The following is a 24060-nucleotide window of genomic DNA, read 5'->3' as shown; positions in this document are numbered from 1 at the left end:
GGCCTACATGCTAGCCTGACGAGCCAGACCCACATCAAGATGTCTTTGCTGCCGCTAGGGTGCGTCTAGATTTCTAGGCTACCTACATGCTGGATGAGGTGACGTTGCGATGGCGTTTGAGGTGCTTGTGAAACGATCTGTATGAGCTTTCCTTAAAATTTTGTTATGAAAGCCATAGGCAAGGCCAATATTTACTCTCCTTTTTATTTAAGTATGCTGCAATTACTTTGTAAACTATATTTTATGTATGCATGTTGCACACTGCACATATATTTCAACTGGCACTCTCCAAAACCACTATGTTCATACCATAGACTGTAAAAAATAGGTTTATACCTGTAATCATTGATACGCTCAGACTCTTATAATGAAGAACTTTTAGTAATACGTAACCGGAAGAATTATCGTGGCTTATTGACGGTGGTTCATATACCGGAAGTACGATAGTTTTCTTGCATCAGGCAACGCAAATTCTCAGTTGGAGCAGAAGTCTGTACCTGCGCTTATTTCTCTCTCCGGGCTCTTGTAAGTTGTTAATACTTAAATGATTTTAGATACGAAGTGTAGGAGGTATTACTAGTATTTAACAACCTATTTTCAGTGGGTATGTACATTTTTAAATCCAGCTAATGTTAACTCCAGGCCTACCATATGACGTTAGCCTCTGGCGTAGGCTACCATTTTGTAGACCAGGTATAGTAATTGAGGTAGATTAGAGTTTAGATTTATTTAGGATTTATAATGGACAGCGCAGGACTCAACGTACTATTGATACCGTAGTGTAATATGCGAGTTGCCAAATAACATTCGTCGTGACGCGTCACGCGTTGTAATGTTGGCCTGTACAGGCTGTTTGATTGGTCAATTCTCAACAAGAGTTAATTTATGCTAACTCAGTTTAAACCTGATCAGTGCAATGAGGAAAAGAAAATCTGATGTTTGACCCGAGGCATAGTGGAGGTATGCAACTTGAAAAGCTCCTCACCAGGTTAGTTGGGGCATAGATAGTTGAGGCATGCAACTCAACAAGCTCTCAATCAGGTTAGTTGAAGTGCAATGGTGTCTTTGATGACAAGAGATGGTGCTGTTGCTCTTCTGCTCGGTACAGTACAGCTCTGACGCGGCTTGGGCGTTTATGCCCTCAGCGGCTAAACAATATTTCACACCATCGCACGGGATATCCGACATCCGTGTGAACTGTCCACAACACTGTTCAAAATAGCCTTGTTTGACAACAGTAGAACAGCCTCACATGGCTTCGAATGTACTGACCATTTCTTAAGCTGTATGATGTATTACAAGTGCCACTCTCCTCTTGTTGTAATGGCTAGAATGTAATATGGTGAAATGTACAGTGGGTTTTACTGTAACTTCTTTGGCTGACATTCAGACTCAAGTTATTTATCTGTTGTCTCCTCAGAATCTCCACCAGCAGCCATGAGTCTGCAGTGGACGGCTGTGGCGACGTTCCTGTATGCGGAGGTGTTTGCTGTGCTGCTGCTGTGTGTACCCTTCATCTCGCCCAAAAGGTTGGCCTCCATCCACACTCCACATCCCTCTCAAAAGGGGAACATTTGTCCATGGGAACTTGGGAAGAGTTGTGGCATCTGTGTTGAAATCGAATTAGATGGCAAGATTCCACAACCCTCAAACTCATGCCCAGTAGCAATCATTGATCTTTTCTGGTCCTCGGGACTCCATAGAGTTGTCATGTTTTGGACAGTTATTCCTAATCTGATGTGTTTCTCAGTACTGCTTCTAGAGATTTGTAGAAGCACATGGGGCACCTCTCTTCTTGTTCTTGATAACCCAAGCACTGATTAGGCTAATCAAGTACTTTTGTTTGTTTCCAGTGCTTTTTAACCTCAGGAGTTCAGTCAGTCAGTGTGGCAATAGAAACAGGGGGGCGGTACAATGTTGTTGCACATCACTGGCATCAATGGAAACCTAAAAACAGTTTAGTATGTAATAGGTCAAATGTTACATCACATCCTAGTCCAGAGTCCTCCAGAAAACTCATAAACAAGGCACTCAGGAGTATGTGCTGGGCTAATCTAATTGGATCCATTTACCCACACTTTGCATGTAATGGCAACAGGAATAGAGAAGCTGTAATTTATTTACTGATGGAAAGACTCTCATGACCACTCAACTGATTTAAAGGTTGCTAGGATATCTACAATTGAAACATCAGTTCCCAGAAGTGTAAACAAGCTCACTGCTGATGTTGTTGTAGACTCATTAAGCAACCTAGTGTTTTTTCCTTTTCAGTAATTAATTCAGACAGTAAACATGTTTTTCTCTCTTGGGTTGTGAGTGTAGCAATAACTCTCTAACCACCCTTTCAACATTCATCTTTGTCTGCATGAACTAACATTTGGTCATACTATCATATATTTATTTTCTCAGATGGAACAAGTTCTTTAAATCCCGTTTTGTTCAAACGGTGACGTATTATGGTAACACAGCCTTCATGGTGGCCATTGCCATCCTGGTCTTTCTTCTCATTGGTAAGTGTATATCTTCGAGACGTTACTGTTCATTATGTTTATGTGGCCTCCCACGTTTAGTTCTATTTAGTGAAATAAATAAAGCCTAATTGTCCTGCACCAGATTTCCTCATGTGCGTGTGTGTGCGCGTGTTCGTGTGTGTGTGATTGTTCCTGTATGTAGATGCCTTCCGAGAGGTCCGGAAGTACAGTGTGAAAGATACAGTTGACCTGACCAACAACCCGGTGGCCGTCGAGCACATCCACATGAAGCTGTTCAGGGCCCAGAGGAACGAGTACATCGCAGGCTTTGCTCTGCTCCTCTGCTTGTGAGTGGCCTCTTTCTCCACTTTCATTTGCCATCGTAAATGTGTCTCTCTCTCTCTCTCTCTCTCTCTCTCTCTCTCTCTCTCTCTCTCTCTCTCTCTCTCTCTCTCTCTCTCTCTCTCTGCATGACTAGTTACAATATAATATAACATGTTATATTCCCTTCTCCTGTAAGCACCATCAGTCACTGGAATCTGCTCTTCTCCCTCATCCTCATCCTCCTCCTGCTGTTGATGATGGAGTTTATTGCTCCGCGTCTGTTTCTCCACACCTCTTTTCTTCTTACCTCTGCTTTCCATATACTCAGTAATCTTTATCATGCTCACCACCAACATCTTCATCAGTCCCCTCAAAACAAGAAACTCCACTAGTACTGGTATCATGTCCTGAAGTTTCATGTTTCAATAGAGACTTCTTATCAAATGGAAAAATGGCCTGCCTCCCTTAATAATTTAACATTTTTGTATATCGGCTTTCAGTCTAGGCTTTTGTTGCAGCCGTCATATTTTCTCTGTCTTCACTCTTCAGAGTGTGTTAGTGCAATAAAGCACAGAGTGAGACATGAGACGCATGCAATGTGGATAAGATGCAACACACACACACACACACACACACACACACACACACACACACAGACAGAGAGACACACAGACAGACACACACAAGCCATTCTCTCCCCTGAGCTGTTCTATAATGGGCAGTGAGGCTTGGTGGTGATGTAAGAGGCCATGTCTGTGGGCTCACTCTGTGTGCTCTGCAGTGTGGCCATATGGAATGCAACTTCACCCCGGATCCCCCGGCAAAGCAAGGCGTGCTTCCTTGCGTTAGGTCATGTCTGTGAACTCAGCCCTTGAAACCCTCGAGTTTGACCCCATTTTCATGTTATGTATTCTTTCTAAAGAATTGGCCTGGCTGGCTCACCATGACTAACCACTCGTGGTCTCTGCCTTACCGCCTGTCAGTTGTTTAGCTGGAAAGCTTGATGGGGTCCGGAGCTGTCAGTCAGTTAGTCATGTGTGTTGAGTCGTACTGGATCTATTCTCATTGTGTTGAAATGTAGTCAGGACAGGAACATACATTAAAGGTCCAGTATGTAGGAAATAATGGAAAATAAACTGTAACCATTCCAAAAATGATCACCATATGTTGTCAGAGAGTAAGGAAACAAATGAATTGAAGTAATGGCTTATTTGACAACATCACTCTAACCCGTAAAACCCCGTAAAACCCATGAAAAAAAATGAGTTACGGGTAGATGTCTTGGAATTTTTTAAGTTTATGTTTTGAACGATTCATTCTAGAATAAGCGTTATTAATAATGGGCTAGCTAGCGTCCTCCTATTTGGGTTGCCAAATTAGCAAAGGCCAACTGTCAACAGCTGTCAGTTGTAGTCATGAGCAGCCCTCGAGGGCAGGCAAATTTCCAAAATTTAAACAAGAAACAAATTAAGTGGACATCGGAGGAGCTTCCTGAGATGGTGGCGTCTTAGATCAAGCGAAGAATATCAAGTCTGGCCTTAGAGCTGGCCATATTTCTCCACAACAGGTAGCCTAGGCTAAACTCCATCTGCATCGCTAACTTCAGCTAAATATGTTACGTTGGTTAGAGAGGTATTTTTTGTTTTCACTGTTTCCGTAATGTGTAGCTGGGTCATGGTTGGAGAAACGTTAAAGCAGCTGCAGGTCAACTAACGTTAGCTAAGTCTTAATTACATCTGGCAACCCAGAAGAGGCTCGCTTTTGGTAGTCTTGAGAACGTTCACCAGTGTTTTGATTTTGGCCTGCAGAACGTTCGGTAACAATCCTACAAATCGCACCTTTAAATAGTGGATGAGAATGTCAATAATAAACAATGCTTATTAAAATGAGGAGCTCTGTGTATGCTACAGTTATTAATGCTGTATTAAATGACTTGGCTATATCCAAAGAGCTTTTCACATCTGCAAACATCTGTAAAAGTAATGCATTTTGGATATGTTGCAGATCAGTATAGCAACAGAACTCATTCTGTCATGGTACAAGTTGAGTGGGATGTTGACAGGAAGAACAAGAATTGATGCTGCGATGTGAGAAAATGTGTCGCTGGCATTGTATTGATTACTCTGTGTTAGTCATTGAGTTCAACAAGACAAATACCATCCCCAGTGTGTCTAGGTGTTTGCTCACACATAGCAACAGAGTCATACAACAAAAATTGTGGCAGTCGGACTATTGATGAGTTCCTACATAAGAAAAATCTGCCCTAGTTACTTCACCATAAATAGATCAAAGCACACTGTATGTTTGGAATCTCTTTCTCTCTCTGTCTGTCTTTTTCTTCCTCTCTCTCTCTGTCTCGGCTTCTCTTGTTCTTTCACTTTTGTTCTCGTTATCTCTTTCTCTCTCTGTCTGTCTTTTTCTTCTCTCTCTCTCTCTCTCTCTCTCTCTCTGTCTCTTTTTTCTTTCTCTTTTGTTCTCTTGTTTTTCTCTCTTTCTCTCTTGTTCTCTCTCTCTCTCTCTCTCTCTCTCTCTCTCTCTCTCTCTCTGTCTGTCTTTTTCTTCCTCTCTCTCTCTGTCTCGGCTTCTCTTGTTCTTTCTCTTGTTCTTTCACTTTTGTTCTCGTTTTCTCTCTCTCTCTCTCTCTCTCTCTCTCTCTCTCTCTCTCTCTCTCTCTCTCTCTCTCTGGACAGTAGCAGTGGAAGGAATGCTGACCTGTTAAACGGCGACTAGAGCTATTTTCCATTCATAAATCTCATCAGAGGTGCAAAGCCCCGGGCCGGCCGATTGATTGGGCGTTGGTTGCCATCGCTCCGCTCGCCACTAGCTCTCCCATCCCCTCATTCATGCGGCCCCTCTGCATAGCTCTTCCTTACAGGGCCCACCAGTCATGTTCCTCTCAATGGTGCCCTATTAATAGCCCCTGTGAGCCTGGGTCTACTACATTTATTTGCTCTACTACTTTGCTCCTCTTGCCAGGGTTGGCTGTTCGGCCCATAGCGGTCTGGACAGCTGCGGCCTGTCATAGCAGAGCATGTGATCGGGCAACTGGTGACGGACGTTATATTTAGTCCCCCCCGAGTGGATGTCATGCCTTTTGGAACAGCACAGCCGAGAGGCTCCAGTTGCACAACGGCCTGGGTCTAGTTGACCCACACGCATGCTACCGGCATGACCAACCTTCGTCACATGCTGGGTGACTGATGCCGCGCTGGCAAGACCCGGCAATGCGTGGACACTGTGTTATTTAACAAATGGCAGCCAGTCGCAAGGCTAAATGTATAGGAATGTATAGGGTTGATTGGGCGCGTGTGGTTTGTGTATGTGTGGGTTTCCCCTCTCAAACCCTCCTGTAATACGAGAGTGGCAACGCTGATCAACCAGCATGTGTTATTGTGATGATGACTTCGGAGCAGATATATGGCTTTTCCTGCTACATATATCTCATGTGCATTCTTACAGTAAGGAAGCCTGTCAGTTGCCAGCGTTCCTTTAGTGGTTGCACAACATGGAAATGACCATTTGGGAGACAGATGGCTGTAGTAGGATCTGCTGAGTGTGGATATGTGCTGATGGTATGCAAGTGTTTCACCATGATTGGGGTGTTAATAATAAGGCAGTGTTGTGACGTAAGCAGCGGCTGATCGTGCCGGAAGAGATGTTGCTGGTGAAAGCAGTCTTGTAGTGGAGTATTAGTATGAGATCTTCTGATGCATATGGGGAAGTGCTCGCTGGGTTTTAGTTCCCATTCAAGCACTGCAGAAAATGGAACATCGCGGTAAATGATAGAAGTAAAATGGCAAACTAAAGTAGTACACTTGTGTTCCAACACAGTGACTGTAAATCACAAGCATGTTGTACATTATGAGCCTACCACATGTAAAATGAGGTTAACATTTAGCTGAGGTTAACATTTGATCAAAAGTATTTGTTTACCCGTGCGGAAATTATTTGTATACTAGAGCAAGTCCTTTGACGACCTTATCCTTAAGTGAACTAAGTTTTTGATTTCTTGGAACCACAGCTCTCTCTCTGAATCATCTTCTGTAATCAAATCTCCAGCAGTACTCGAGTCATGGTGGTGGAGATGTTATTTCATCGATCAGTTTAAAAATATTCTCCATGGAGGGCGCTCCTGTGCCAGTGAAGATTCAGTAACAGCTTGATGTGAATCCAGTATTGTAAAACTAGATTAAGTGCCTAAATACTGTGATGTCCATGCAGCAGCAGGGGAGGCTTCTAAGTATCGTCCAGTACATAAAGGCCATAAGTGAATCACCTATGCTTAGTAGAGCTTGACCAGATCATTGGTGCTGTGTGTACCGTTCTGTACATGTTCAGCTCTGTCTCTGATGAGTGTGTGTGTGCGTGCATGCATGCCATGAGTTCTTTATTTTGATCCCAGTGGAAATGAAGTGGCACTCCGTCAGCATATGGGGCTCCATATGCTCACCCAAGGTCATATTCTTGGGTTTTATCGTCCATACACTGCCTTTGATACTGAGCCATAATGACTGGAAAGATTACACTTACATTTATTCATGTACCACATGCTTTTATCTGAAGCATAAAATAACCATACCCATACTGGTTAGCCACTGGAAGGTTATGCTTTAAGATGATTGATTTTATTTTGTTTTGTAGATAACTCACACTTTCACATGCACATACACAGTGATGCACATTAATGTACACCTGGATCTCCATCATAATGTACACCTGGTTGTTTGGCCCTCGCTTCTTTGCTAACCTTTGATTATAAAGTGTACTATATCCTGTCATGAGGTTATGCCTGCGTAGTTTGTCTGTATTTTTCCAGTGTCATTGATATACAGACTGTCCCTGAGACTTATCTGCATTCCCTGGTGCTGTTTAGGATTCTGAGACGCCTGGCCACTCTACTGTCCCAGCAGGCCACGCTCATGGCCTCCAACGAGGCCTTCAAGAAGCAGGCCGAGGGAGCCAACGACGCTGCCAAGAGGTACATGGAGGAGAACGAGAAGCTGCAGGACGTGAGTCTAACATGGCATAGCGTAACCCACGGCACGGCCTCCAATGTGGCCACACACACACACACACACACACACACACACACACACACACACACACACACACATACATACATACACACACACTGAAACGAAACGCAATGGTTTTTGCACACAGTGTGCACTAGAACATAGACTGTATGAAAAGAACTGGAACATTCTTGAGGTCAGCACAAATGAAGGCGGGAAGGGAAGGGAGAGGGATGATGAGGGGGACACGGAACAACAAGTACAGCAAGCTTTTGGAGAGAGTGTGAAGAAATTGTAGAAAGCACACTCTGTAGTCTAGCAGTTCATTTGAATGGAGAAACCATGCGTTAATGAGAACAGCACAGTTCAGCATATATTTGGCAGGTGTATTATACCTCTGTGTGGGAGGTGTTGGCCAGACCTTCTCCAACTTGTGGGTTCGGTGCACTCTGCAGGATGCTATGCCCATCTGAATTGCTGGGGGGCGATGTTGCACACTAGGAATATATGAATGTGTGCCGATTAGAGTGCAAATGTTGAGGGGAAATGTTGTCTGCTGCTTTTTGCAGAGGTGTATTCTATGCTTGTTTGCACAATGTTTCTACACCTGCGTTGTGAACATTACAGTACAAAATTGTACTTGCAACACAGGCATGCCTTGAAAGATAAAGTAGGCTACTTTCCAATCCAATTTCTAGCCTTATTCTTCATTAGTCTTCATATGATGATCATGAGGTCTTCATGTGCAGAATTGCTGCATATACCTCAATATTCAACATTATATGATGAGGTGACTTACAAATAACAATGCAATAGTTAAAAATGTTGGTAAGACTACATAAAGGAAATAGCAATATTAAACAATAATGTTAATGCAATATCAATGATCAATAGCCTAATAAAAAATAAACAAATACCATAATATACAAACCATAACTCATAAAAAACACTTAATTGTAGTGATTTAGTTGTAATGGATCATAGTCAGACTGGATTTTGAGAACCACACAGCAAAGCATGTTTCAGACTTTCAGACTTTCTCTGGGTAGAATGAACCATGGGCTCTTATGGGATATCAATGATCGAGCTTGTATGCAGGAGGTCTGTTCTAATCCAATCTATTCAGGCAGATTAAGTCTCCTTACTCCTGATGTAATGGTTTTACCCTCCTCACGGTTTGGTTTGTGCTATAGGTTGTGATCAGTTGGTGTTGTTGCAGTGATAAACTCAAAATTTGTACTTTCTCTTTCAAACAAAAAAAATACAGAAAAAACCTGACTCATCTGAAAGTGTATATTGTATGTATATGAATATAAAGTACATATGGGGATTGAATGGAATTGCTCCCATGCTCAGTTTATCAAAAAGGGTGGATCAGCCTTTTATAAATTGAAGTTGTACCAGATCATTAAAGTCATTACGCTACAGGGTACTTAAAATGCCGAACTGTAGGCATGTGAGCCGCTAGCTGCCGAGTGGTGAGTTGAGACAGGTGAAAACTGGTTTCTGTTTGGCCTCGCTTCAACCTCCAACAGATCTAACGCTATTGTGATGTAACAGGGGACATACATTCTATAAGGACTTCAGCTCCATCTCGCTGCGTGTGACTATTTTATTACTAAAAGCACCGGGCACATAAATTCTATAAGGACTTCAGCTGCATCTCACTGCGTGTGACTTTTATTACTAAAAGCACCGGGCAGCTGTCATTGATTTGATTGTCGAGGGCAATACTGTTCCGCTCGCATGCTGTGCGCTACTTTTGCCACCCCCATCTGCCCCACACATTCATAACTGAGAACATTGATCTCCTAGATTGCGTCCTGGCCCAGAAGGTCGTCGTCAGCTACCACGTGTGGCGCCCACATGCCACAGTTACACTTGTACACCGGGGCTGGCGCAGTGCACAACCGCAGCCATAAAACGACGTGAGCAACGTGAGCGCTTGCTCTCTCGCGACAGAAGGGCCTACGAAATCTTATTTCAGTTCCATCGAGGTAGAGGCAGTTCTCTGAACCAGTAGGGTAGAGGGGTGGGTGGGTGGGAGGGTGGCTGAAGTGAAAGAATTTACAGCTGAGGAGAGAAACTGATATGTGTGGTCTTTTTCGAGAGCCGTATGTGGTCAGCCTTGGTCGGGTTGAGGTGACATGCCCTTTCCAAGAGGCCCTGGTGGTGCTGATAGTCTGTCATGGGGTGCACGCTGACTGCACATGGGACTGTGCTGGTCTAATCATCACTGTTCCTCACCTTTTGAATAACTTTGTCATTCCGCAAGGAAAAAAATCACGCACCATGCGGTCTGTCACTGCGACCCCTATCACCGCGTCAGCCCAGACACTGTATTGATCTTGAGGAAGATGAATCCCCTGTATGCTCTAGGTCAAACTCGAGCTGAAAGGTTTAGGAAATCGGCATCGTTATGACTCCGTCATCACATGCCATTGCCAATTTAGTCGTTTAGTCCCTGAAATGAGGGAAAACTGGGATTTCCATTCCAGTAAGATATGTAACTCAAACCCAATGTGTCTCTATATCTCCTCCCTCCCACTAAGCAGTTATTGGACATGCATTGTCATTTTCTCCTTTTTGCAGATTTGCAACTGTGATTCATTTTCTTTCGAAAATGTGCGCACTGTACTCATAGGCATAAATGGAGGAAGTGGAGAAAAGTTTTTTTTTTTTTTTCTAATGCCATGGTGACGTCATTTCTGTGTCCCATTGATGATTGCGTTTCATAGTCATTACGCACACGCTGAACTCAAAGTGAACAAACTCAACTGTTTCAACTGTGTTGATTGAACTAACCCAGATCAGCTGTATTGGAACCAAAATCTCAGTTTCCCATCTCAGGGTCACTCAACCCAGAGTTCAGGGTTTGACAGAGAGTTTCTTAAACCTCCTTTCTGGAACACCCCCCTGGAGTCTGTCAATGAAATATTTCCAGGAGTCACGCACCCTTAAAGCAATCACTGTGAAAGATGCACAGAATGGGTCTTTGATAGGGACCCCTGTGCAGGTGTGCCGCTGGACCCTTTGTCCCTGTGGCTTCACCCCTATTGCCACAGACTCGTTGCCATTCCATCTGCCATTCAATCCTGGGTTGGGGTTGACTTGATGGTGAAAAATGTAACCTGACCTTAACTGCAGTGCATGCAATTTAAGCATGGACTTTTGTAGTGCATTGCTTCTCATTGTCCATATCATTCCTTCCTATCAGGGGATATTATTCTCTTATCAGACCATGAAGGTAATTTTCCCTGGTGTCCTAGAGAATAATGACATAATTAGCAATATTTCAGCAGTAGTCAAATAGAATCTTACATGCAACCATGGTTTAGAATCGATGTAAAGGTGAATATCTAAATTTAATTCACTGGTACTTGGACCTGAAAACCGAGCCCCTGAGAGCACTGATAATTGACAATGGCTATGTTGTCCAGTCCAATAATATACATCTCAGTTGCCATCTTTGGTTTGTCTCAAACGTATCACTCTCACACTTTTGGATCACATCTATGTATAACATTCCTGTCATTTAATGTTTAAACTCCAACAAAGCTGGTGATTTTTATTTTATTTCTAAATTTAGATGCAGGTTGAAATTGCCAGCAAAGAACATAGAAAAACATCTGACCCAGATACAAAGCAAGTCTTTTCCCCTCAGGGAGACCTTAACCTTATTCTGTTTAAAATGATTTGAACAGAGAACTCTCATCTAAACCTCCAGCTACAAAACTACTTATTTCTGGATTCGCTTAGACCAGCGAATAATGTCCCCCGTAAGAACTTAACATATTGTCAGATTACTCTACAATCAAAGGCAGACGTCCAAATTGTCCGCAGATTCTTCATGTAAGAGCAGCAGTGAATGTGTTTCCTGTGTCCTGACGCTGCACTGGTGGTGCAGAAGTGCCTCGTTATCAGGTTGTTTTAAGTGGTTGGTTTCTGCCTGCCTTGCAGGAGAAATAAGTGGCATTGCTATGGCTATGATAATGTTGTTGATGCGACAGTAGCCCTGACGGTCTGAAGAAATAAAAGGGCAGAATAAAAGATAAATAAATAAACCAAAGAACCACATCTCTTACAACTTAATTCAGTGCAGTGATTGACCTAATGACCTTGCTATCTTTTGTGATTCAGAAGTGATGTAAAAATTGTCATCACACAACCACTCTGGTTGATATATTTTTTTACATTTTGATAATGCCACATGTGTTGGGTGAATGGATTATGAAGATGAAGTGCTCATCAACATAGACCTTAACACATTTGTTAACAAACTTGAAAGAAATACGCCTTTTGTGTATATAGAAGAGATCACATCCTTTACTATAACTCATGAAAAATGGGAATGTAAGATGTTGCATTTAAATTCTTGTTTAGTGTATTTATTGAGCAATTAATGTTTTCAGTGGTGTTTTTGTTTATTGGTTGTGTTTCTTAGAACACTTTTTTAAGATGTATTTTGTTTTTCAGAAGTTGATCCCATAACCATGTCTCCCCCGGTGTTTGCGTGTAATCGAATCTTCATTAGAAAGTTCTGCGTCTCCGAGTGCCAAGCCCTAATGAACATCCAGGCACCAAAACATGACTCTCTCACCTTTAATCCTGCCATTTTCCACCAATAATACGGCCCTCTCCTTTCCAGGAAGTCGGTATGTTATTGGGGGAAGTGCTTGAAGTGGTCATTCCCTGACCTTCTCCGTTTTCCCCCACATCAGACTGGTTCAGGCTGGTTGTTGCCAGTCGACCGGTGGAATCTGTGTACTCCTATATCAAGAACACAGAACTCTTTCCAAGTAGCTACCAAGCTCTTAATATATTCCCATTTTATTGGTAAGGACATGTGTATTTCGATAGTTTGCGGGTACAGTTTGGAAAACCATGCAATGCCAACGGTGCCAAGCTAATTGTATTTGGCACACCACACAGTCGTGCTGGCATGGGTGCAGTTTTACTTCAGTAGTGCTGCAACTGGCATTGCTTACCAAGATGTGTTGATTCACGATGGGGAATAAGATTGCTGCTGCCATGGCGGCTTTCATAATAGCTGATGGCCTTTATAGCTTTACTCAGGTTACACTGACATTTTAGAATGGGACTAAATACAGGACTTTATACAACATAGTACGTCCAAACTACGTCTGTCAGTGTAGTATGCCACAGGTTACCCAAAGTGTACTTGTGGTATTTTTAATACCCTGTAATTAATGAGGCACTTCGTGAACAGGCAGTGGGGAACAGTCCCTACTCCCTACTGCCAAGCTTTCAAAGAAGATGAAAGTAGTAAATGCCCTCATAATAGACAGAAAGTGAGTGCTTGGTTTTAAATTTAAATTCTCAGATTCTGAGAAGCATTCAGCTTTAGGCGGTAGAGGTGCAGTTCAGAGGTGTGGTGGTTCATGGCTTACCTAAAGCCTACACCGGTGCAGCAGATGGCCGTCTGCTTACCAACGGCCCTTAAGCTGGGGACATCTGCAATATCTCTCTCTCTCTCTCTTTCTCTCTTTCTCTCATCCTCACTCACACACACACACACACACACACACACACACACACATACACACACACACACACTCTCTCTCGCACTGCACAGCTAATTCAGATATGAGGGAGATGAGCTAAAGTTATGCTAAACAGGATCCTTATGAACAGTGAGACTGATAAGCAATCTGATAGACTGAGTTAATACAAAGCATTTATATATATCCGGATACTACACACGCACACGCACGCGCATACACACACACACACACACACACACACACACCCCATGCACGGTCAGTAAGGACTGCAGACTTCAGCATCATGTAATCTCACAAACACTCATGTCTCCTTTGACAGAAACTTCGGGAGGCCGGGATCGAGATCCCAGAGGTGGGCGCCAAGCCCGGACCCAGCGTGCAGGAGGAGAACAAGACCCTCAAGGGGGAGGTGAAGAAGCTGAAGGATGAGCTCGACAACACCAAAAAAGGTACTGACCGACCAATTGGTGTCCTGTTCCGAGTCCTTTAATGTTTAGGCCTTCATGGGATTGGTTTCCTGTTCTGAGGCCTTTATTGTTCATGTCTTCATGGGATTGGTGTCCTGTTCCGAGGCCTTTAATGTTTAGGCCTTCATGGGATTGGTTTCCTGTTCTGAGTCCTTTAATGTTTAGGCCTTCATGGGATTGGTTTCCTGTTCCGAGGCCTTTATTGTTCATGTCTTCATGGGATTGGTGTCCTGTTCTGAGTCCTTTAATGTTTAGGCCTTCATGGGATTGGTTTCCTGTTCCGAGGCCTTTATTGTTCATGTCTTCATGGGATTGGTGTCCTGTTCCGAGGCCTTTAATGTTTAGACCTTCATGGGATTGGTTTCCTGTTCCGAGGCCTTTATTGTTCATGTCTTCATGGGATTGGTGTCCTGTTCCGAGGCCTTTAATGTTTAGGCCTTCATGGGATTGGTGTCCTGTTCCGAGTCCTGTTCCTGGTGTCTGGTCATTGTATGAGGATTTTCTGTAGACCACTACAAAATTAATGGTAAGTGCTTTGCTTTTCATTCTGTATATAGATTTAAATGTTCTCTCTCTGATTGTGTCTGTCTGCAGCCCTTCAGAAATCTGACGGTGATGTGAAGGCCATGAAGAAGCAAGCGGAGAACCTCACCATTGAGTATGACCGCCTGTTGGAGGAGCATGCAAAGCTACAGGTATGTACACACAAACACACTCAGTTGCGAAATACGCCCCATTGTTTCACTCCCTTCACCAAGTGTCATGAAAATGAGGTGCTTTCAGATTCTTTTAACAGAGGCGAATATTTGCGACAAACATGTCTTATAACTGTGAGATTTGAAAGATTTTGGGTGAGCACTCTCTATTTCATGGGCAACTCTCCATCCAGTGTCCCTGGACACAGAGAACTACCTTCTCAGACTGCGATTATTTTGAAACGTTGGCGTCAAACTCAAGGCAAAAAAGAAAAAAACTGTTTGCGAATGTTTGCAGCTATGTTTGAATGCACCGGCAGTCACATCCTGTCAAGATGTCAAGCTTTGCATATGTAGTTCTTTGATGGTTGTTTTGCCATTGGTGATTTTAATAATTATGAAATCAACTGTGTTAATCATATTTGTCCTGAAATGTCAGAGCTATAGTTTGCTTCTATGAACTGGATATGTTTGCATTTTGATCATCCAGTATTGGCTTGACACTCAGTGATTTGATTTGTTCCCCCAAACATCATTCACGTAGATTATTAAAGGTAAAGGTGGTTGATGTTTAGCAGATTTTTTTTTTTTTTTTTTAAATCCACAAGCATTGCAGACTTATAGCTTGAGGTTCAGGTACTGAGACTTATGAGCCAATAAGTCTTCAGGCGCCAACGCTTCTGCAGCTCCATCACAATAAAACACACGCATGTAGGGGCCTGTTGTGATGTGTTTTACCATATTTTATTCATCTGAAAAAACAACTATAGGTTTCATAATATTATTGCAAAATGCCATGTACAGTTTTCTTGGGGTGCTTCATTTGACCTCAGCAATGGAGCAGCATTATTAGTTTAGTTCATTCACTTTTAATATTGCGATTTGCAATTATTTTTGAATGTTAATCAATTGATTCAGTTAAATATTCCAAATGTCTTTAATTTGATTGATGCACAAGAAGCACTGCATCCGCGATCGACTGTAAAGCTCACCAATCAGAAGTGGCATAGTCAGTAAGGATGAAATGAATATAAAAATCAGAAATTTGACGAAAGCTACGATTATTTGTAGCTTTTGCGATTGGGTAATTGCGTTGGTTCATATTGTGATTGCGATAATTGTGCAGCCCTTGTCAAAATGACAAACTAAAACTGATCTGCTGCCTGTTGATTATAAAGAATATAAGGGCTGCAAGTGCAACTAACGCTTATTTTCTTAGTTGATTAATTACCTATTCGTCACCATCTTACTACGATTCCGCACAAGATGGCGGCAACTGGAGGAAGTTGGTAATTCACTGACTATTCTTCCGGTTGCTGTCATCTTGCGAGGAGTTGGAGGTACAGTAAGGCTGACTGTAAAGATGGACCTTTTTTATACCTTATTTATTTATTCTTTATACATACAAAGGTAAAATGCTTTGTTTTGTCTACAGGGACCCTCTCTACAATAGCATAGAAGTGTAATGATATTTGAGCCTTGTCAGGGGCTTAAAGTAGTGATTGACTTTGTAATGAGCTTGCCCTTAAAGCGATGTTACAGTGATGGCCAAAAGTGTTGGCACCCATGCTAAAGTTGACTGAAAAGAGGAATATAAAATCATCTTTTGGAAATTGATCTTAATGCCTTAAGTGAAAAATGAGGAAATATCTAACCTTTAAGGACACCCATTTTCTTAGTGAATGAATAATGTATCATAAATAAATAAATGTTCTTCCTTAAAATACAGGGGTCATAAGTATTGCCACCCCTATGTTAAATTCCTATAGAGACAGGCAGATTTTTATTTTTAAAGGCCAGTTATTTCATGGATCCAGAATACTGTGCATCCTGATAAAGTTACCTTGGCCTTTGGAATTAAAATAGCCCCACATCATCACATACCCTTCACCATACCTAGAGATTGGCATGGTGTTATTTCAGTTAGCCTATTTGCTGGTTTGTTGCTCATTGAGCTCAATGCAAATTAGGTGAAGGTGAAATTAGTATCAAGATGTAATCCGATACTGTCTGGAATGGTGTAAATTAGGGCTGTCAAAATAACTGATTAATTTCGATTAATTAATTTGAGAAAAAAAAATAACTGATTAAAAAAAATTAGTGCAGATTAATCGATTCCGTATGACCTCTGACCCCGAGCCGTTCTAGTCAGTAAAATTTAGACTGTAATATGAAGGAGAGAGAAGAAAACGTGCTGCCTGGATCATTGATTGGAACATTTACTTTTAAAAAACGGCCTGATGGTGTTGATAAAAAATAAAGTGTTGAAAATAAAGTCCTCTGCAATGAAATGCCTTGTATGTGAAAAAAAAAACTTCTTCCCGGAGCACTTTTGAATTTATTTCCTTAGCATATTAGGTCATATCATAGATTATTATGTCAATTATTTGAACAGTGAAAATAATAATAAAAGAGTTTTTGAACTTTAATGTCACTAATGCTGATTATTCAATGATTCATTAGAATTTAAATATCTAAAATACTTTCACAGCAAAAAATATAAATGCGATTAATTTAATTACATACTCTGTGATTAATTAATCTAATTAGATAATTTTTTTTAATCGATTGACAGCCCTAGTGTAAATATATGTTATAAAAACGGTGAAACTTGCAAGCCTTAACTCATAACATAGATATACTACTGCACTTATACAGCAAATTGTTTGGATTTTGAAACATACAGGTTTCTGCATGTAAAGAATGGAAAAGGTGCACAACTGTGCTTTAGTATCCAATATTTATTTCATACGTGTCTTTAGTGAGTCAGGTCTTGACCTTTTTCATAGTTCATACTGGCCTTCTGGTGAACTTTGTTTCTGGATTGTGTGATGAAATGAATGAGGAAATTGCCTTACATCCCAATGTGATGTTGTGCACGTAGGTACTGTAGGTTTATGAATCTCAAAGGTTTATGACCCTCAAAGTTGCACTCTACCGTCAAACAATAGTTACCCTAGAGACCAGTAATGATACATAAATACATAGTCCTTTAGCATCTTGCATATTGCGTGTGTGTGTGTGTGTGAGTGACTGAGAGATATCTAGACTTTGAGATCATTACCTTTTTCCGTCCATAATAACATCCTTTTGCTAGTCTTTTGCTAGTAGCCTGTGATTAACTTGACCCATATAAAAGGTTTCAGTGTATGTTGTGAGAGGCTCATCTTTATTAATCAGATGTGTAGGTAAGGCAGATGCTCAAATGGGATTTACTGTTATCCATACATGTATGGCTTTCTGTGTGGATGGAAAAAGGTAATGATTTTTCAGGTGTTAATGAACCATTTGTTCATGTCCTTTATGACTGCATATATTGTATCATTACTGGTCTAGGGCAGTGTTTCTTAACTGGTGGGTCGGGACCCAAAAGTGGGTCGTGGAACCGTTCTGGGTGGGTCGTGGAAAAATAAAAATATCGCCCATTTAAAATGCTACCTTATCAGATCTAATATTGGACCTTTATTTTGATAGACTTTATTTGTATGTCAGTCATTGTCATGGACATAGACAATGTTTATGTGACTGGTCATGTTAGATGTCATTTTTAGTGGTAAACGCAATTAAGCTGTGACCCTAAATATTTGAGGTAGGATATGGATTTACTTAAATTGAGACAAAATGGGACAGAAACCCCAGTGTGCAGTGTTCACTGAATTGCTGGCATATGAGAAAAAATGCCACATGGAAGTAAAGCTCACCTGACTTTGAAAGGTGACATCAGGAATTGAAGACTTCACAAATGTAATGCCAAACATCAGCATGTTCCAAACAAGAAGGCCTACAGGCACTTTGCATGTGTACGTATCTTAACATGTAGCTCACCGTATCCGTTGGCTTGATCGCTAAAAAAAAATATATGGGTCGCAACTTCATGAACATGGGAAATTGGGGGTCCCAAAGCCAGATCAGTTTAAAACCACTGGTCTAAGGCAACTGTATTTTTTTGACCGAGTGCAACTTTGAGGTTCATAAATCTACCTGTAGGTGCACAAAACCTTTTACTTACAGTATTCATTATCTGGTGGCAGACCGCTGCATAATGGCATACTGTACTTATCAGTTTAAGGGGCAGGGAGAAGTAGTGTTAGTGATGGTAAGATGGCCCTGGGATCGCTAACTGAACTTACTTTGGATAAAAGGGTCTTCTAAATCCTACTCACTTTACCACTCAGAGGGTGGTGTATGACCTCTGAGGGATTTGGTCAGGTGTGGTCAGATGTTTTAAGTCATTACTGGAGTGACTCACTGTTTCCCAACAGATATCTGATAAGTAACCCCCCCACACACACACACACACATACACACAAGTACAGTCAGTATTACTCATCCACTGCTGTAAAAATAACTGCATTCACTGCATGTCTTAATATGGTACTGCACAACTTGCATACCATCAGGTGCACCAGAAAGCAAGAGCAGACATGTCGGCCTCTCCTGGACCAGCACATTTTATAATTAAAATAAAGATATTAATATGAAATAAGATGAGAAAAACAAAAACAGGCCAGATGAGGAAGTACTGTGGTATTAGTCCACAGCTCCACCGGCAGCTCATTGGCAGCTCATCACTAGATTATGTCTGAAAAGCAGCTAGGCCTCTTTATGTCTGTTTATCTGCCCTCTAATCATAAACAGGTCTCATTTTTGGAGATTGTAAACAGCGATGATGGACAGTAATGATCGGTCTTATTGCGGTACTCGTCACAAATGTGTCTTCATGTTATGTGACCTTTGTCAGTAGAGATTGATGACTGAGTAAGTCTATATGCTGTGTGTGTGGTCTCAGTAACCGAGGGCTTTGCTGTCTGCATCTGTAACTGCATCCTTGCCTGTGTGCAAATCATCTACGTGTTGGGATCGCTGCACGCCCCCAAGGCTGTAGGTATGCAGTCAATAGGTGGCAGGAGGGCACGTATGCCGGTGCGCGCCACCATCTCACGTGGGCTTTCGTTGGCCCCCCGGTTTCCTTGAACTCGCTGCAACCTCCAGAATAAGACTACTTAATGATCCAACCTGTGTGTGCCTGTGCGTACGCGCACGGTTGGATGTCTCCTCTTCTGGATTGAAGTGTAAATAAATAAGTGTGCCTGGTTCTAAATTTAGAGCCCTTTCACTGTCCCAACTGTATGACGTTGACGTTTCATTGGTCAGTTTACTGCAGTGCTATGCTGTCACCACAGCAACCCATAGCTTCCTGATCACTAAAGAGCTGACTGGAGATGGACACCGACCAAAGAACAATACCATTTTCAATTGTGTTCCATCACTAGAAGTTAGGAGTAATGCCATGGGTTTAAAAGTCCACACGAGGCAAAAACCTAATATAGAATCGCCCACCACTGTTTTCTCTACATTATGTTTTGTTTTCTTTACCCACTATTAGTTATATTTAATATAAAACATCTTGTGTTCTGCAGGCAAGTGCCGACTCCCAGGATAAGAAGTCCAATTGATCAGCTGAAGGTGTTTTGCTCCTCATCACCTCACAGACCTCCTCTTCCTCCTCTTCCTCCACCTGTTTGCTCATAAAGGACGTGAGTGCTTTATGCCGCTAGGTGAAAGCACTGTCCATTACTCTACCTGTGAAACCTCCCCACCTGCACACATCTGGGAGACGCAAGGCAAATATTCAATGGCCTGCTGGCCCAATGGTTCCCTTCTGCTTTGCAGTTGATTTGGTTTTGTTATATGCACGTGTGTGTGTACATATACATATACACACAGTTCGTACACATTCTTTTTATATTTACTATTATTGTTTGTTTACATTCCCTTTTTCATGCTAACCCGCTTCTTTGATTATTTTATTCCCCTCACTGTACTGTGGGACGAGTGCTCATTCCACAGCTTTCACGTGGTGATCAGTGTCGTCCAATAGGACCAAAACTAGCTGCTCTTCAGGAGTGGCTACAGGTGAATGTTTAAACAGTTCCATATCTGTCAACATCTATAGATATAACCTAAGTTTGATATCTGAGTCATAACGCTCTTGTGTTTTCAAAAGACATGGATGGTCTTGTATGTATGTATGTATGTATGTATGTTGGCATTGGAAGTGTATCATCATCAAGTGCATCATGCCTCGAGTCCGTGGTCTACTGAATCATTCCCCTTCAGTGTTCTCACGGTCGGTTTGATGGCAGTGTGAGGCACATGATTTGACTTGGCTGCAGCCAGTTAAGGCTGGATCCCAAGCCCCGTGCGGAGCCTGCATAATCTGATCCTCTGCCCCATGTACTGTAATTTACAGGCGAAGTGTAGTGCCCTCGCAGTGGTGGGCAACGTGCCTTTAGGGGCACAGCCACAGATTGGGTTTCAAAACATGCTGGGGGCCAGTCCTACATGCCCATGTCTCAAACCCGAACCTAAAAGTGGTAGACTCTGCTAAAATTCAGTCCGTGTTGCTAATCATTGTTAAAAATGTGAAAGGCTATTTCCCTTCCTTATATTGCCTCATATCGCTCTCTGTTTAAGGCTGACTGGGCCAACGTATGCTCTGTACTGCTCTGCACCCAGTTTTTGTGACCGAGTTGTGTGTACAGTATCACTGGTAAGAAGCTGGCCGTTAAGTTTGTTCAGTGCTTTGCAGCGCTGTTCCTGTCTTTTTAGCTGGTAGCTGGTCTAGTGGATGCTGTACAGATAAATCTTCCCCAGGCGTGACTCCCAAGAGTGGCAGGACTTGACACCTGTCACTCTGCCTTTTCAGCAGGTGATCTCTGAGCACGGCCTGTCAGCTCACGTCCGGCATTCGCTGCGGCCAGCAGTGCCCTCTGCTTCGTATCATGAATTGTGGCACCTGGTAAAAATAGGCACCTGCAGAAAAGCCCCCCCCCAGTGGTATGGGCATGAGGGCAGCTGTTGACCACCACAGGGTCTAAGGAAGCGTTAGTCCCCCTGGGACGACGCTAGATTATTTTGTGTGATGTAACGATGGCATATGGTTAGGGCTTTTAAGAATGGGCCTGGGAAGAAGACTCCCTGCTCTGTAGCTTCAGGCGATGGCCATAGTGCTGTTGTTAGGATTATCTTTCTGGAATGGGACGTTAGGGATTGTCACGATGTGTGTTGGTGTGAAAGGGTTTTCTGGCTGTAACATTTGTAATTTGCAAGTCAATAAAGTAAAAAAAAAAAAAAAACAAATGTCATGTGTCATTCATATTTTCAATCAAATGTTATAATGCAACTCTGTATACTATTCTATACTATACTGTAGTATAACAACTAATTGTCTCAATACTCTTTACAGAACCCAGAGACTAACCCTAGAGAATGGACAGTGGTAGCGTAGTGGTTAAGGAGTTGGGCTAGCATGCAGTAGCCAGAAAAGTTGTAGGTTCAATTCCCAGCTTCCACCTTTGTGCCCTTGAGCAAAGCACTTAACCCCTAGTTGCTCTGGGGACAATGGCCCTGTAATATAATTGACGGTGTAAATCGCTTTGGATAAAAGTGTCTGTGAATGGAAAAATGTAAACAAAAGAACTGAAGCACCGGTGGCGAGAAAAGAAACCCTTCCTTGAGCAGCACTCATCTCAAAATCATCTGCTTGAGGCTTGCCAGGTGAGAACATGAATGTGAGGGGCCAGAAGAGAAGCTTTACTCTTTGTCTCCTACAAAGATCAGCTTGCATAGGGAAATTAGTTCATGTTGGTATCCCATTCAGGAAGTTGGCATGGGCTATGTATCATGGCCTTTTTGAGAACTTTTTTTTTTGGTAGCGTCACTTTTTGCTGAATCAGATTTACAAGGAAGAGATGGCAGTCAAACGTTTATGATAAAGATGTCCAAAGTGCTGCACTATACGTTGTGAATAATTCATATGTACGTGTTGGAGGTAGGCGAGTCATCACAGATAACAATGTCACCGAGAACATTACATCAAATATTAACGGCGGAATCTTAAAATGACTCTGCCGCGTGATCTAAGCAGAACAGACGTGAGCAGTGTATCGTAGGCCTGCTTACACATGAACTTTGGCCAGTTTAAATTCAATTAATTCATCTTATCTCTTGTATTTGGCACTTGCAAAAGAACTGATAAAGGAGGCCTACAGTAGCATGAAAATGTCTAAAGTAAACATTAAGTAGCATACATTACATAAGCACCCTCAGACACACACACACACAGACATACAACTTTGAAGCACTTGACTTGACATAATTGTGAGCTGAGCGTAACAATAATGACACCATGTAAAATGTGCACTTATTTATAAGCAATTTAATGATGACTCATAATGTTGGGGTTAAGTAAGGACATCATGAGACCAAGGAAATGGTGGAAGTCATCTGAGGCATCCATTTTGGCAGCTTGGCCTCCTTACACCAAACAACTTGAAAGTCTCTTGAAAGATTGGAGTCTTTTAACTAATGCCCCACATTCAAGCTTTACTCGAAAGACTACAATGTTTCAAGAATCTTTCCCAAATCTTGTCAAAGTTGTTTGGTGTAACGAGGACATTAGTTTCATAATGGAATCGTAACAAATGGCAATCTGTCATAAGCACCACAGCCCTGCTCAGTACTCTTAGACCCCTCTGTCTGACAACTGCAAATATAGTTTACACGTACACATACACACACCACCCCCCTCACTGTGAAGGCCACACACACAGACAGATGAGTTTTTTATGTCCAAGTCATGAGACTTAAGTTTAAGACAGCCACATTGCAGTGCAATAGTAAATAAAGTTTTTGTAATAAGAAATGTTTGCACATTGATCATGCATTTTCTTTAAAAAAATAATTTAAAAAAATCCTAAAAATGCTAGAATTTTAGAGTGAGATTAAAAAAAATCTTGATGGAGAAGGATACAACAGGTATACCGGGGACAGGCGTTTATTTGTTTGTTTGTTTGTTTTTTAGCCAATTTGGTCTTAAACATTAGAGTCAGATCTTGTACCGCATTAAGAGCCCGAGCGACTGTCCTGCTGGACACAGCCAGGCCTTGTGTTGTGCTGCTTCAGGCCAGACTGAGCCGGGGCAGCTGCTGTGGGGAGATCCAGCAAACACTACTGAGGGCCAAGCAGCCTCCAGCTCCTCTGCCAGAAATAGAGCTGTGGCAGCTCCGAGGGCACTAGCTAAACATAGCCAAAAAACTTCTGCAGCGGCAAACAGCACAGCGGCCTTGGCTTAATATGGCATCTGTGACGCGTCGGACAGACTGGGCATTTGTCATTAAAAACCAGTTTGAACTGCACTGGTGGTGTTCTCTGGCCTCCTCGTCCCACTCCTCCCGGCACAAACTGAGAGTGAGATGAGCAGATGATTTAATAGGTGGTTGGTAGATAGAGAGAGAGAGAGAGATGATATTGCTGTGTTTGTTTTTTACCTTTTGTAAGGTCACATGTAACCATGGTGTGTGCGTGTGTGTTTTAGGAGATTTAAATTAATGTGTTTACTTCAAAATACTTGAAGGTTGTGCACTTCTTGGAAATGGAAAGCTGGTATGTTTATCAAAAGTTCTTTTTTTTACATGCTTGTTTTCTACACATAGTAGGGGGGAAATATATATCTATCCTCCTTGCTGTGTCAAAGTCATGAACAAACAAAGAAGTGAGAG

General features: G+C 42.1%; 1 protein-coding gene across 1 annotated transcript; it reads left to right on the top strand.

The window, feature by feature from the left end:
- Positions 1-280: 280 nt before the first annotated feature.
- On the top strand, positions 281-21640 carry bcap31 (B cell receptor associated protein 31). Its single transcript, XM_048240857.1, has 8 exons — positions 281-525; positions 1421-1529; positions 2410-2510; positions 2674-2818; positions 7669-7804; positions 13655-13784; positions 14397-14497; positions 19918-21640. Exons 2-8 carry the CDS (start codon positions 1438-1440, stop codon positions 19951-19953), a joined length of 741 nt encoding a protein of 246 aa, XP_048096814.1. The 5' UTR covers positions 281-525; positions 1421-1437; the 3' UTR covers positions 19954-21640.
- The last annotated feature ends 2420 nt before the right edge of the window (positions 21641-24060 follow it).

Source organism: Alosa alosa, chromosome 4 (genome assembly GCF_017589495.1).
Source record: "Alosa alosa isolate M-15738 ecotype Scorff River chromosome 4, AALO_Geno_1.1, whole genome shotgun sequence".
Lineage (NCBI taxonomy): Eukaryota > Metazoa > Chordata > Actinopteri > Clupeiformes > Clupeidae > Alosa > Alosa alosa.
The sequence above is the reverse complement of the archived record's forward strand: the minus strand, read 5'-3'. Positions and strand labels throughout refer to the sequence as shown.